This window comes from Cynara cardunculus, assembly GCF_001531365.2.
Source record: "Cynara cardunculus var. scolymus isolate 2C chromosome LG 3, CcrdV1, whole genome shotgun sequence".
In the NCBI taxonomy this organism is placed as follows: domain Eukaryota; kingdom Viridiplantae; phylum Streptophyta; class Magnoliopsida; order Asterales; family Asteraceae; genus Cynara; species Cynara cardunculus.
The window spans coordinates 374,640-387,636 of record NC_037530.1 but is presented as its reverse complement, the minus strand read 5'-3'; the positions used below and the strand labels follow the sequence as shown (position 1 = coordinate 387,636).

General features: G+C 34.7%; 1 protein-coding gene and 1 long non-coding RNA gene across 3 annotated transcripts; both read left to right on the top strand.

Annotated features, from left to right (window-relative positions):
- Nucleotides 1-339: 339 nt before the first annotated feature.
- Nucleotides 340-4,558, top strand: LOC112510407. 2 transcript variants are annotated; one of them, XR_003068928.1, is made up of 4 exons: nt 340-566; nt 1,999-2,170; nt 3,491-3,659; nt 4,332-4,558. It is a non-coding gene; the product is annotated as an uncharacterized LOC112510407 (long non-coding RNA). The 2 variants fall into 2 exon arrangements; XR_003068929.1 differs by lacking the exons at nt 3,491-3,659; nt 4,332-4,558 and adding an exon at nt 2,986-3,346.
- Nucleotides 4,559-6,010: 1,452 nt separating this feature from the next.
- On the top strand, nt 6,011-12,954 carry LOC112508617 (conserved oligomeric Golgi complex subunit 7). Its single transcript, XM_025113288.1, has 10 exons — nt 6,011-6,314; nt 7,014-7,103; nt 7,218-7,337; nt 7,424-7,525; nt 7,649-7,929; nt 9,281-9,426; nt 10,385-10,583; nt 11,423-12,083; nt 12,211-12,543; nt 12,657-12,954. Exons 1-10 carry the CDS (start codon nt 6,030-6,032, stop codon nt 12,930-12,932), a joined length of 2,493 nt encoding a protein of 830 aa, XP_024969056.1. The 5' UTR covers nt 6,011-6,029; the 3' UTR covers nt 12,933-12,954.
- The last annotated feature ends 43 nt before the right edge of the window (nt 12,955-12,997 follow it).

Below are 12,997 nucleotides of genomic sequence, written 5' to 3'. Positions count from 1 at the left end.
ATTATGTTTATCTGCAGTTAGTTACACGAATTCAGTTATGGGATGAAATCGGATAGGGATGAAATTGTTTAGGGATGAACAAGTTTAAGAGTTTTAAGAGTTTTTAAAAGTTTTAGCCAAATACTTTATAATATAGTATAGATATACTAACTTATTAAACAAATTTAACAAAAATCTTAAAGTCTTTGAGAAAAAAAAAAAAAAATTAAAAACACAAGGAACTCTCTTCAAAGCTCGTTACTTTTCAATTTAAATTACTTTTCAATTTCCTTTACTGCAGTAGAAGAAGATTACGCGCTCCCCTCCCCAAATAATGATTACCTCGCTCCCCTCCCCAAGACGCCGATTACCTCGCTTCCCTCCCCAAGACGACGATTCAGACGATTCGTCGCTCCCAATACGACGATTCAGGCAATTCCTCATTCCCTAAGATGACGATTCACTCGAATCATCAATATATTAAAGCGATGTTCCATCATCTTCTTCAATCTTCCTTCGTCATTTCTTTAATCGTACTTCCATCTCAGAAATCTTCCTTCGTCATTTCTTCAATCTTCCATTTCCAGGTAATTATTTGGTTTGTTTTTACCATTCATGTACAACTCAGAGATAAGAAAATATCTGGTTTCATTTATGCGAAAATATTAGGGTTTATGGAGTCAAGATTGGGCAAAAGCTCTTGAACCCAGAAATCAAAATTTTCACACTCTTTATATTGTAATGTAAAACGAGAGTCTTCATGTTACCAAATTCATTGTACTGAAGTATAATTAAAAATATCAGGTTTCATTTATGCGAAAATCTACTATTGACAGCTTAATGCAGCTAGTGACATAAGAAGCTGTGATCTTGTTCAACAGATAAAAATCAGGTTTCACGTGTTCTCACAAGACATAAGAAGCTGTGATCTATTTGCGTCATGGTGTTAGTCATTGCTATTTTTTAAATGTAAGGCCTTTTATCTGAATTTAGGTGGGGTAGGCAAAGGATTAAACTATAAGAAATTATAGACCATTGAAACCCAAACGCAAACATAATGCGGCAAACTCTTACCAAAATTAAATTTTTTGGTGAACTCAACATTCCTAATGCTTGGATGACATGGAGAATCACTATCAAGACAACCAGATGAGAAATTAATGCTTTGGTGATCAGCCAAGGAATAAACTTGATATATATTTACCTAAAAATGATGGTCCAAAGCCTTTCATTGCTTTCATCACTGGAGGAGCCTGGGTAACAGGGTATAAAGCATGGGGTTCTCTATTAGGACTCCACTAATCAGGTACAGAAGTCATAGTGGCATGCATAGACTACAGGTAAATTTGAGATCCAAATGTGATCATCATCATGTTTAATCTATAGTAAACTTTGTCTTTATTATTATTGTGTACTTGTGTTTCAAGTGTAGTTCTGTAATGGAAACATTGCAGCATTTGTGTCAATATGAGTTTTATAATAAGCCCAATCACTGCTCAGGATTGTTTACTTTGTTTGCACCTTTTTAAATTTATTTAATTTTGGGATGGTGAAAGATGTAAGGCCTTTTATTTCAAGTTAGGTGAGGTAGGCAAAGGATTAAACTATAAGAAATTCGCTTACCTTAGCTTGATAAGGTATGCTCACTTCCTTTTGTATATGGTAGATGCAGGGGACTATCAAAGATGGGGATATAGCTGCAATCAAGTAAACTGTTATGGTCTTTACAAGAGGAAAGATAGGATTTCAATGATGAACTTAATGTAACCATTATGGCATCTTATATGTCTTCTTGGAGTTGTAGCAAAGGATCATTCTTATTTCTTACATTCTACATGAACAGTACCATGTTACCATTATTCATAGGGATATCACCAAAAGACAAGACCCGTCTCAAGTCCAAATTGGCAGGGTCCTTGTATATTCAAATTAATACATATAAATAGGCTTCCAATACTCTTTTCTAGATCTCTTGATCAAAATGTATCTACAATGACCATTTGTAATTAATCTTTTCAGGGATAGTGGTTTCCTGGCACTAGAATATGCCATTCATGGTCAGAGAAAGTAGAAGCATGTAACTTTGAAGTTATGGTCTCTTAAATCATTAGTAGGAAGAGGTGCCATGACGTCACGGATGATAAATCAGTTCGTCAAAAGTCCTTGATTATCTAAGCATTTTAAGACAAAGGTCAGTTCTTTTAAATCATTTTATTCATTTATGTCTTATATTTTGTTGTCCATTTCAATGATGAAGTGGTTGTGTGTGCCAAGAGATCTTAAGCGTGGTTATAAGTTCTTAGTAACTTTTCTTTTGTTATTGTACATGCTAGGCTTGCAATCTCTATGATTTGATTCTAATTAAAAATAAACTAGACCCCTGTGAATATGCATAAGAAGATGCAATGACAATCAAAGAAAGTGTTGATGTGCACTCAGTCTCTGGGATCTGCAAGGTCTGAAATGGTTGCACCTTTAAGTGACAAATAACTGGACGAGATGCCATGAGTAAGGTCTGAAGAGGTTGCACTTTGAAGATACTTCTAAATGTATCTTTAAGATCTCTCAAGTTTATTTGCATCGTAATAGTTACTTTTCTTATTTGAGTATTTATGTAGATGAATCATATATATTACTTACGCAATATGTTAATCAAGGGATGCATCCATGTGTTTTGGTTGATGGTTCTGTAATTGTCAAAAAAAACAACACTATAATTTCTGCAAAATTTTTAATTGTTTGCCTCTATGTTTCATACTAATTTGCAGCTAATGAGATTACCTGTTAAGTAGCTCTGGACACTAATTGCATAATCAGAATACAAATTTGTATCTGTTTTCTCGCAGATTTAGCTAAAAAATGCAATTGGTAAACTATAAAAAACGAAGCAATAAATTCAATAATTCACATATGCACTGGATTTTAAGGGCTATGTATCTCTGTACAGCAAGTCAGTTATTACATGATCATCAGATCTATTTGTCATTTAATATTTGATTGGTATAGGAGTTTAACATTGAGAAGATGCAATTAGTGAAAGCGGAGAAAAAGAAGATCTGACAAGAGTATGAGTGCAAACAGAAGCAGATTGAAGTCTGAAAGAAAATGCAAAGTTCCTATCTTTTGTTTATTCATCTGTCTATGAGTTATATATTTATATGAATTTTCATCGACTTATATTTGTAACTATGGATCTCAAGGGTTGAGGGGGTTAATGGTAAACACAGTTTATCAGTTATGCATTTTGGTTTTGATGATTTGTTCATTTGTTAAGAACTGATCTAATTTGATCATGGATTTGGTGGCATAGTCTGAATGAATTAGTTTAACATATGGCACAACCTCTTTACATTAGATTAGGTTTAGATTTGGTGGCATGGTCTGAATGGTTTAGTTTATTGTATGTCTTATCTGTACCTCTGGYTTAAGCTTGTGAAACATGAGTTTGTTTGTTTTGGCAAGACTAGGTTTGTATGATTGTATAAGACGTTTTCCATAATGCTTGTTGCAGAGAGTATTCTGTGCAGCTCAATGCTTCTCGGGTCAAAGTTCTTCAAGCTTGTGATGACTTGTTTAGTGCCATGAGAGAGACTACATCAAAAGATCTTTTGAATGTCAGCCATTACAAGTCCCATCACCTTCACTATTATAAAGGACATTTGAGAGCTCTAATTATCCAGGTACAACCATACAAGTAATATATTATCTGAAATTCTATACAATACAAGCTTCTTCCATTTATGAAAAAAACCCTTCTAAACAAAAATCTTCCCAACATATATTGACAAATTAGTTCACATATAACTTAATGAAATACCTACCAAACAACCCCTTACTCTACCTTTCTTTAGGAGTCCTCTACTTAAATTTCCTTCTAACATGTTTTAAAAATAAATAAATAACCTTTTGGCAAGCTTGACGATGCCAATGCCTAACAGAAGAATGTCACTTCTATACAGAATAATGCTTAGAAATATGTCAGAAGGTTATAAATGTATAAAGCACTTGTTAGGAGGTCATTTAGGTAAATAACTCATTTCTTTCTTTATTAATTACATCAATTTTCTTGAGTTTACCATAAATTTCACACTTGGATGGACTTGAGTAGCTTTATGAAATGTTAACTATTGAAAACCTTGTTATATTTTGAAAATTTCAACTCAGGTGGTGTAGTTTTGGCTTCTCGAGATGGTAAAATTGTGTTTGAAAACACACTTAATGTTAGATTGGAAAATTTTCAACTCAGGTGTTATAGTTCATGTTTGATTACACCTTCATCACCTCCATTTGTAGGTCCCAATTTACCTCTAATTGTAGGATCTTGATTTACTTGGCTTGCTGCTTGTTTGCAGATTTGCAAATTGTTGTTTGCTCAGGTTGTTGCTTAAACAAACATGATATCAATCGATTGATTGAAGCAGTCGTGATTCTTAAACCAAATATAAAGAGCAGATCCACCACCAAGTGCCTGCTTATGTGGCATTATCCAGATATATATCATGTGGTAATACAAAAGTATTAATGAAACTTATCAAAAAGTTCAATTAGGAAGGAGTCTACACATCAAAATGTGGTGCATCAAGAAGTTTGAATGATGATTGTGTATGATTAAAGCATGATTGTAATTTTTACTTTGTTTAAACATAAGTTTTAGACTTTTTGAACAAGAAATTGCATTATTTTTTCATTTTTGGATTTTTGATACAACATGTGAACCTCCAAGTATTTCAAAGATATTTTGTAAAAAAATAATATTTGAAAGTTAAATGTTTCTTGATTGAACCTTCATATCTCGCCGTATTGTGTGAGTACACAACTAGTGTGTGTGTATATATATATATGCCGTTAAAAACTAATTGGAAGAAAATACAATATTACCTACTTAGCGATAATTTGAATTAACTTATTTGATTTTATAACTTTATATTGAAATCGTACATTTAGAATCATTTTTATTTATTGATTTATCAAAGTTTTCTTATTTATAATTAATTTACTATTTGAAGAGGTTAATAGGAATGGAGAAAGAAAAAAATCATTTTTAATTTAATACGACCAGTTGGTGTTTTTGTTACGAGTGCATTCCGTTTTTTGCGTTGTGGTTTGTTAAAAATTATGGATTTCGTCCTTGTGGTTTTTTTAAATTTTTTGATTTTCATTCATATGGTTTGCAATTCATTTGTATTTTCATCCTTGAATCTAAAACACTGCTTTTAAGTATGAAAAACTAAGATAAAAATGAATTACAAACCATAGTGATGAGAAATAACAATAAATTTTAAATCATAAGAACGAAAAAGATAATGAATGATAAATCATAAGAATGAAAATCGTAATTTCAAAATTGTAAAGACGAAAATAGAAATTTTCAACAAACCATATAGACTAAAAACATAATCTACTCGTATATTAAATTCATTTTACTCCATAATTTCATATTCTCGTTTACAACTTTATTTTTTAATTAATTGATCAAATTTATTTAATATTTAAATTAAAATTAAATAGGTATGTGTATATAGTATTAGAATATCATAAAGAAAGAAACATATAAAAATAAAAAGAGTAAACTACAAGTTTGGTCAATGTGGTTTTTTATTGGGTGAAAGATAAAAAAATGATAAAAATACAAAAATGTTTTTATTTAACAGAAATTTGTAATGGTTGTTAAAGGAACGAAGCAAGTCTGAATTTTCTTTGACAATTATGATGGTACTTTATAATTTTAAAACTATAGTTAGAAAACGTGTTAATTTTTCGACAATCCATAAGGACCAAATAGTAAGTAATAAAATAGTTTAGTTTTTCTTTAAAGTAGTAAATTAACCAAACCGCCCCTGAGTTAGCAATTTCACTGCAAACCGGTTCGTAATTATTTTGGATTAGGGACTGGATCCAGATTTTAAGCAAACCACAAGGACCAACGGTGTCATTTTCTCAAAATCAAAACCGGAGGAAAAAGTTGAAACATAGTGCAAATATCATCAAATATAGTTAGTTTGTCGTTCGCTCGTCTTCACCGACTGAAACATTTCCAGTGGCCGGAGAAGATGATGATAGATCTGGGATCGTTCTCCGACGAGAAATTCGACGCCAAGAAATGGATAAACAATTCTTGCCAGTCACGTCACCCTCAAGATCCCTTAGACAAGCACCTAGTGGATCTCGAGATGAAGCTACAGATGGTATCGGAAGAGATCGCTGCCTCACTCGAGGAACAGAGCTCCGCCGCCATCCTCCGTGTCCCTCGCGCTACCCGTGACGTGATCCGCCTCCGCGACGATGCTCTCTCTCTACGTCAATCCGTCGCATCAATCCTCCTCAAGCTCAAAAAAGTGAGATCTCACTGCTTATCACAAGATATGTAATCGCAATTGTTTAATTTTTAGGCTTATTAACTATCGGAGGATTAGCTTTGTTCTATTTTCCACTGTTCAGACTGTACTTTCCGGATATTGGCTAATTGTGCGATGCTGTTCCATTTTGCTGTTAAATTGGGGTTCATCTTGGAACATAGAACTTTGAGAGTTTTCGGAGTTCAGTTAATATTTCTATATTCAAACATATTGTTGTGGATTTCTTTTTTTGAGCATTCATGTTTATCTACTTTCTAAATTTGCTACACATTATTCAACCCGTACTTTACCTTTAGAAGCATAATGGCCTTCGGTAAGCATCATATGTACATTCTACTCTGACTTCTGATATAGACATTTAGCATGATCATCACACTCTGTAACCATAATACTGTGACTAATTGAAGCATTGAATAAATGAGCAAGTGCTACAATATCTGACAAGTGAATGAGGATATTGATAATGTGTTGCAACTCTAAGCCTACACATGAACAGGAAGAAGTGTGAAGTTCAATGTTAGATATAACAAATTGTACATATTTCATATCTATTTGCATAATGAGATGCTTTTGTTTATAGGCAAGAYAGAGGAGAATAGCTAGTGGATAGAAATACTACGCAGTGAAATATCGTTTAGAAGGTTAACCATWTATGTAATTWTTTTTTTTAATMTATAGGCAGAGGGTTCATCCGCAGAATCTATAGCTACCCTTGCTAAAGTTGATACAGTCAAGCGTAGAATGGAAGCTGCCTATGAAACACTTCAGGTAGAGATATACTTGATCCTTTTAATGCATCAGCTTCGTTCACCATCATTCGTGTGCTTTGGTTTATTATTATGTCACTGCATCTTGTAAACATCTTGGATTTCTTATGTATAGGATGCTGCGGGGCTGACTCAGTTAAGCTCCACTGTGGAGGACGTTTTTGCCAGTAATGATCTTCCTCGGGCGGCAGAGACCTTGGCCAACATGAGGCATTGTTTGTCTGCTGTTGGGGAGGTAAAAGTTAACCAACTACATATGTATCATTTTGTAAAAGAGATCCCATTATCCATTAACTGGTTTGTCCACCCCTTTCCATTCAGGTTGCTGAGTTTGCCAATATTAGAAAGCAGCTTGAAGTCTTAGAGGACAGACTGGACTCAATGGTCCAACCTCGTCTAACAGATGCAATAACCAATCGCAAGGTGAAGTTTGAAGGAAAAATATTCTGATAAATCTATAACAGAGTGTCTATAAGTATTGCTTGCACTGTTAAGTTGTACATTTTGAAAATTTGCTTAAAGTGCTTTTATTTTTCCTGTGTTTAGGTTAATGTTGCCCAAGATTTGCGGGAAATTCTCATTCGGATTGGAAGATACAAGTCCTTGGAATCTCACTATACCAAAGTTCATCTAAAACCTATAAGGCAGCTGTGGGAGGATTATGAATTAAAACAACAGCGTACTAAGACCGGAAGCGAAAGGAATCAGGTTGAGAGTATTTCAAGTGCCCATGATTATCAATCAAGTTTGCCTACAGTTTCATTTCCCAGTTGGCTGCCAAGTTTCTATGATGAATTGTTACTTTATCTTGAACAGGAATGGAAATGGTAAGCATTTTGTCCTTCATTTCTGATTTCAGTAGGCTACATTAGTTTTTATAGGAAAAGCTTATGGTTGTCAGTCATATGGTGGACTTGTAACCCTTTCCTATGTGCCATTGTGTTGTTCCTCCACAAAAAATTACGTTCTAGAAGTATATGATTCTTTCCTCTTTTAAATTATACAAATATTCCTTTTTCTAACTTCTCTCTGAAGATATTAGATCCAAATAATCCCTAGAAAGTATTATTACTCTGTATGGAATGGATCCCAGGAATCAGTAGTTCTCAAATAGCAACATAACAGCCTCAGTTTGGAACCGTTGATGAATCATATCCAATCTTAAAATAAAGCCATGACAAATTACTGATTTGTAATTGGGTTGGAATGCTGACTGCTGAGCTTTGAAAATATGATCATACTGGTATAACTACCATAGGCCTATATTGTTGGTTCTTCCAACGTTGTAAGCAGATTACGCTTTTCGAAGTCATTTCTCCTTGTTCACTTGCTATTGTATTTCTCCCTACAAAATAACCTACATTATGTGAAGACTTTCTCCTCATTGATGAAGATACTAGATTTTATTTTCATGAGAGCTATGAGTATATTTGTAATTCTGGTGAAGTATAGGAGTGTACTGTATATGTAGGCATAGGTAGAGAGTATGGAACTTTGGACTTTTTGTTTCTTCAAGTGTCACATAACCTTTTATGAATGATGAACCATTTTAATTTATCTTGTCATGTACAATGATCATAATAGGGGGACATCATGGTCTTATAAATTTGTGCAATAGTTGTCCAATGACCGTAGTGAGAAACCTGGATAAGTGTACATAAAGACATAGAGGGAATTCACAATAAATGCTTATTTCAACCTTTGACTCTGATCCATGGCAGGGTTGGATCATATTAAAAAAACATAAGTCATAATATTCATATAAATTCTTGTATAAGTATATATTCAATCTCTTATGGTAATTGGTTTCAGTCTAATCATATGGAACCAAAGATGGGTGGTGTGAATGGTAAAGATTCTCACGACTGTCTATATAAAGTTGAGAACCTCACTTTATGCTATGCCACTCTTTATCCTGAGACAAATTGTCATTTTGTTTAATCAGGTAGATAAAGGAAATTGACAAGTATTCCAAGAGTGATGTGCATTCTGCAGTCGATATTTCTAGCTATATAGTGCGTCCAATAGAATGTGTCATTTGCAGCAATTATTAAATTGATCATGTAGTGCAGAAGGAATAACTACCCAACAACATTGTGAACTGGCATTACTGACAGGAATAATACCTAATCAGAGTCGGATTATCATTTAAATGACTTGTTGATTATATTTTTTCAGGTCTATGCTTGCTTTTCCAGAAGATTACAAGACTCTTGTCCCTAACCTATTAATCGAAGCAATGGTGGCTGTGGGTGCCAGCTTTGTTTCCCGTATCAACCTTGCAACTGGAGATGTAGTTCCTGAAACCAAAGCATTAGCTAAAGGTTGCAATCTGAAGCTCCATTGGGATCCACTTTTTGGATCACAGTTTGTTTGTATTTGAGGTATCCTAAACAATGTAGTGGGTAATGAAGAGGCCTCCAAGCACACATGTAGTGCCCATTTGGTGGACCAACAGAGGGCATGTGTGAAGGAAGACCTCTTCCTTAAAGAATGCTCATCTTGTGGCATGCCTAAAGACTATTTTCACTCCCTGTGTCTCATAAGAATTGCAACATTGCGTTTTGGCAAAATTCTAAGCAAAAATACAAGCTGCTTCCAAGTGGTCGCTATGAAAATCTTTGTGATGTTCATTTTGTTACATGGAATTTGCATTAAAATGAAAAGTAAGAGCAGGTTTTGTACTCCTACTCTATTTGTCACAATGGAAGGGTATTTAGACATTTATCTAATAGTCAAAGACTCGTATTAATGTGGATAGGGTTGGCTTTGCAGTTTTTATAGGACAGGGACTAATGTCCGTTTTCTCCTAAGAGCCTGCTTTGAACCTTTTGTTTGGTTGACCATTTTACACACCTATATTAATATGATACAATTTGTTTTTGAAAACCACAGTAGGTGTTATTGATAGATAATGCTGCAAGTTTTCCTATAAGTGCCTGCTTTTTTGTCTTTTGCTTCTAAGGATATCTCTGTACAAAAAAAAAACCTGATTGGGGATTGCTTGTTATTTTGTATAAACAATTTCTAATACTTGCTCTGAAGGATCCAGGACATTTGTTTCTGTTTCTTCTAGTCCTAATCTTAAAGGGTGATACCTATTTAATGCATCAAGAACAGTCCACACTTTACCCCTCTGCTATTGGAGTTTTGGGTGTTACTTTTGTATTATGCCTTTCATTACACACATGTCACATACCATCATACAATATGCCAGTTTTCATTGTTCAGTTAAAGTATCCTTCAAACATCACAACCCTAGCTACCATGTTATGATTTCAGGTGTATTAGATATCTTATCTGGGGATATGCCAAAAGGTGTCAAAGTGCAGACTAAGCATTTGGACGCTTTAATTGCTCTACACAATATGACCGGCAGTTTTGCAAGAAATGTTCAACACCTTTTTGGAGAGTCAGATCTTAAAGTTTTGAGGGACACTCTTAAGGCAATCTACCTCCCTTATGAATCATACAAGCAAAGGTTTGTAATTTTAGAATTCTTGTTCCTTACATTGCTTTTATCACCTTAGAAAACAAAATAAATCTTGGGATCCAAAATTAATTGCTGCTACTTTTGCAATGATTGCCATGTAGGTAATTAATTCGAGAAATGTTGTGATTTGTGTGCGACACCCAAGAAGAAAAATGTCTTAATTCTTCTGTGACAGAGGGAGTATTAGTGTTGCATTCTCCATGTTGCCTTTTGGAGCATTTGGATGGTGCTCAATTTAGTATTTCCTATACGTTGTTTGAATCTATCAAATATGCTTATCGCATTTACAAAGATGCTCCCTTTTGTGGAAGAAAGAATTTCACATTCCTTTTGGGTATACTTAAAATATTGTTAAGTATGAAATCTGGACCATCATCCAGAATTAGTTTACATGGTCATCCTTTTCTCTGGTGCATACAAGTAAAACAACTACCATCATGTTATCTTTATCTTTCAATAATCATCATCTTTCTATTTGCTTGTAATTAARGACSTGTTTCACTTWGATCTGGTTTTACTCTTTATYATTAGAAMAAGCATCTAATCTGATCTTTAYTCCATTAATCTTCATTTTGGAATCTACCTAGCATATGTTCACGTTATTTTTTGGTAGTCGTTTTATTTGTAAGTTGAACAAATAATAGAATTCTCTTTGTCACATCAAATTTAAGGCTGGAAGTGGCAAATAATATGCACATCCTGTTTTGGTTCAGCTAAAAAATCATTATAACAGGCTAGAATCTAACCTATGTTGTTRCATATTCAATTTTGTAGTCTCACATTGTTTTTAGTTYTTTTTATGGTTGACAGTTGCTTATTTGTTCTAGGTATGGGCAAATGGAGCGTGTTACGCTCTCAGCTGAGATTGCAGGCATTGACCTGAGAGGAGCTGTTACACGTGGTATTGGAGCTCAAGGGATTGAACTCAGTGAGACTGTAAGAAGGATGGAGGAATCAGTGCCACAAGTTATTGTACTTCTTGAAGCATCTGTAGACAGATGCATYAGCTTTACTGGTGGCTCAGAAGCTGATGAACTTGTTCTTGCCCTTGATGATGTAATGTTACAATTCATTTCAACCCTGCAAGATATCCTTAAAACACTTAGAATTGTATGTGGGGTGGATGTTGCTCCTGATGGTGTTGGTTCAAAGAAGGAAATAGGATCAGAGAAAAGGGGCAAATTCGAGTTGTCAAGTGAGGAAGAGTGGTCGTATGTTCAGAGTGCRTTGCAAATACTCACAGTTGCAGATTGTTTGTCSAGTAGATCTGCAGTTTTTGAAGCTTCCTTGAGAGCTACACTTGCTAGATTGAACACAAACTTATCTTCTGCAGTATTTGGTTCTAGTATTGACCCGAACTCGTCACATGAGGCAATTGACGGAACTGGAGATTTATCTATGGCCGGAAGGGCTGCATTGGACATGGCAGCATTAAGACTCTTTGATGCTCCAGAGAAAGCGCGGAAGCTTTTTAATCTGTTGGAGCAGGTACTTTATTATTATTATTATTATTATTATTATTATTATTATTATTATTATTATTATTATTATTATTATTATTATTATCTCTATTGCATATGCATGTGACTGAAAATAACATGTTGGTTTTCATCAGTCAAAAGATCCACGGTTCCATGCACTTCCAGTTGCATCTCAGAGAGTTTCAGCATTTGTAGATACAGTGAATGAGCTTGTGTACGATGTTCTTATATCCAAAGTAAGAAAGCAGTTCAATGGCATATCAAATTTGCCCATCTGGTCTGCGGTAGAGGAACAAAGCGCTTTTCACCTCCCAAGCTTTAGTGCATACGCACAATCGTACRTCACAACTGTGGGTGAATACCTTCTMACCTTACCCCAGCAGTTGGAGCCGCTAGCTGAGACCATTTCGAACAATGATACCAATGCTGAGGAGGCCCAGTTCTTTGCAACAGAATGGATGTTTAAGGTAATGAGCATTTTYCGATCTCCTTTTTGAAACTTACGGTTATATACATGTCAATTTAATATCAAAAGCCAGAATGAGTTATGAAAYAATTGAGGTTGTTGTGTGTGTGGTAGGTTGCRGAAGGRGCTGCAGCTCTGTTTATGGAGCAATTGCGAGGGATCCAGTATATAACAGATCGAGGAGCACAACAGCTGTCGGTAGATATCGAGTACTTGAGCAATGTGCTGTCAGCACTGTCAATGCCAATCCCTCCTATCCTGGCTACATTTCACACTTGCCTATCAACCCCAAGAGAGGAGCTCAAAGATGTCATAAAAACAGACTCCGAAAGCCTTGATCTCCCCACAGCCAACCTTGTTTGCAAGATGCGACGTGTAAACCTGGAATGATGCCCTTTTGGCTATATATATGTGTGTGTGTGTATATATATATATATATATATATATATATATAT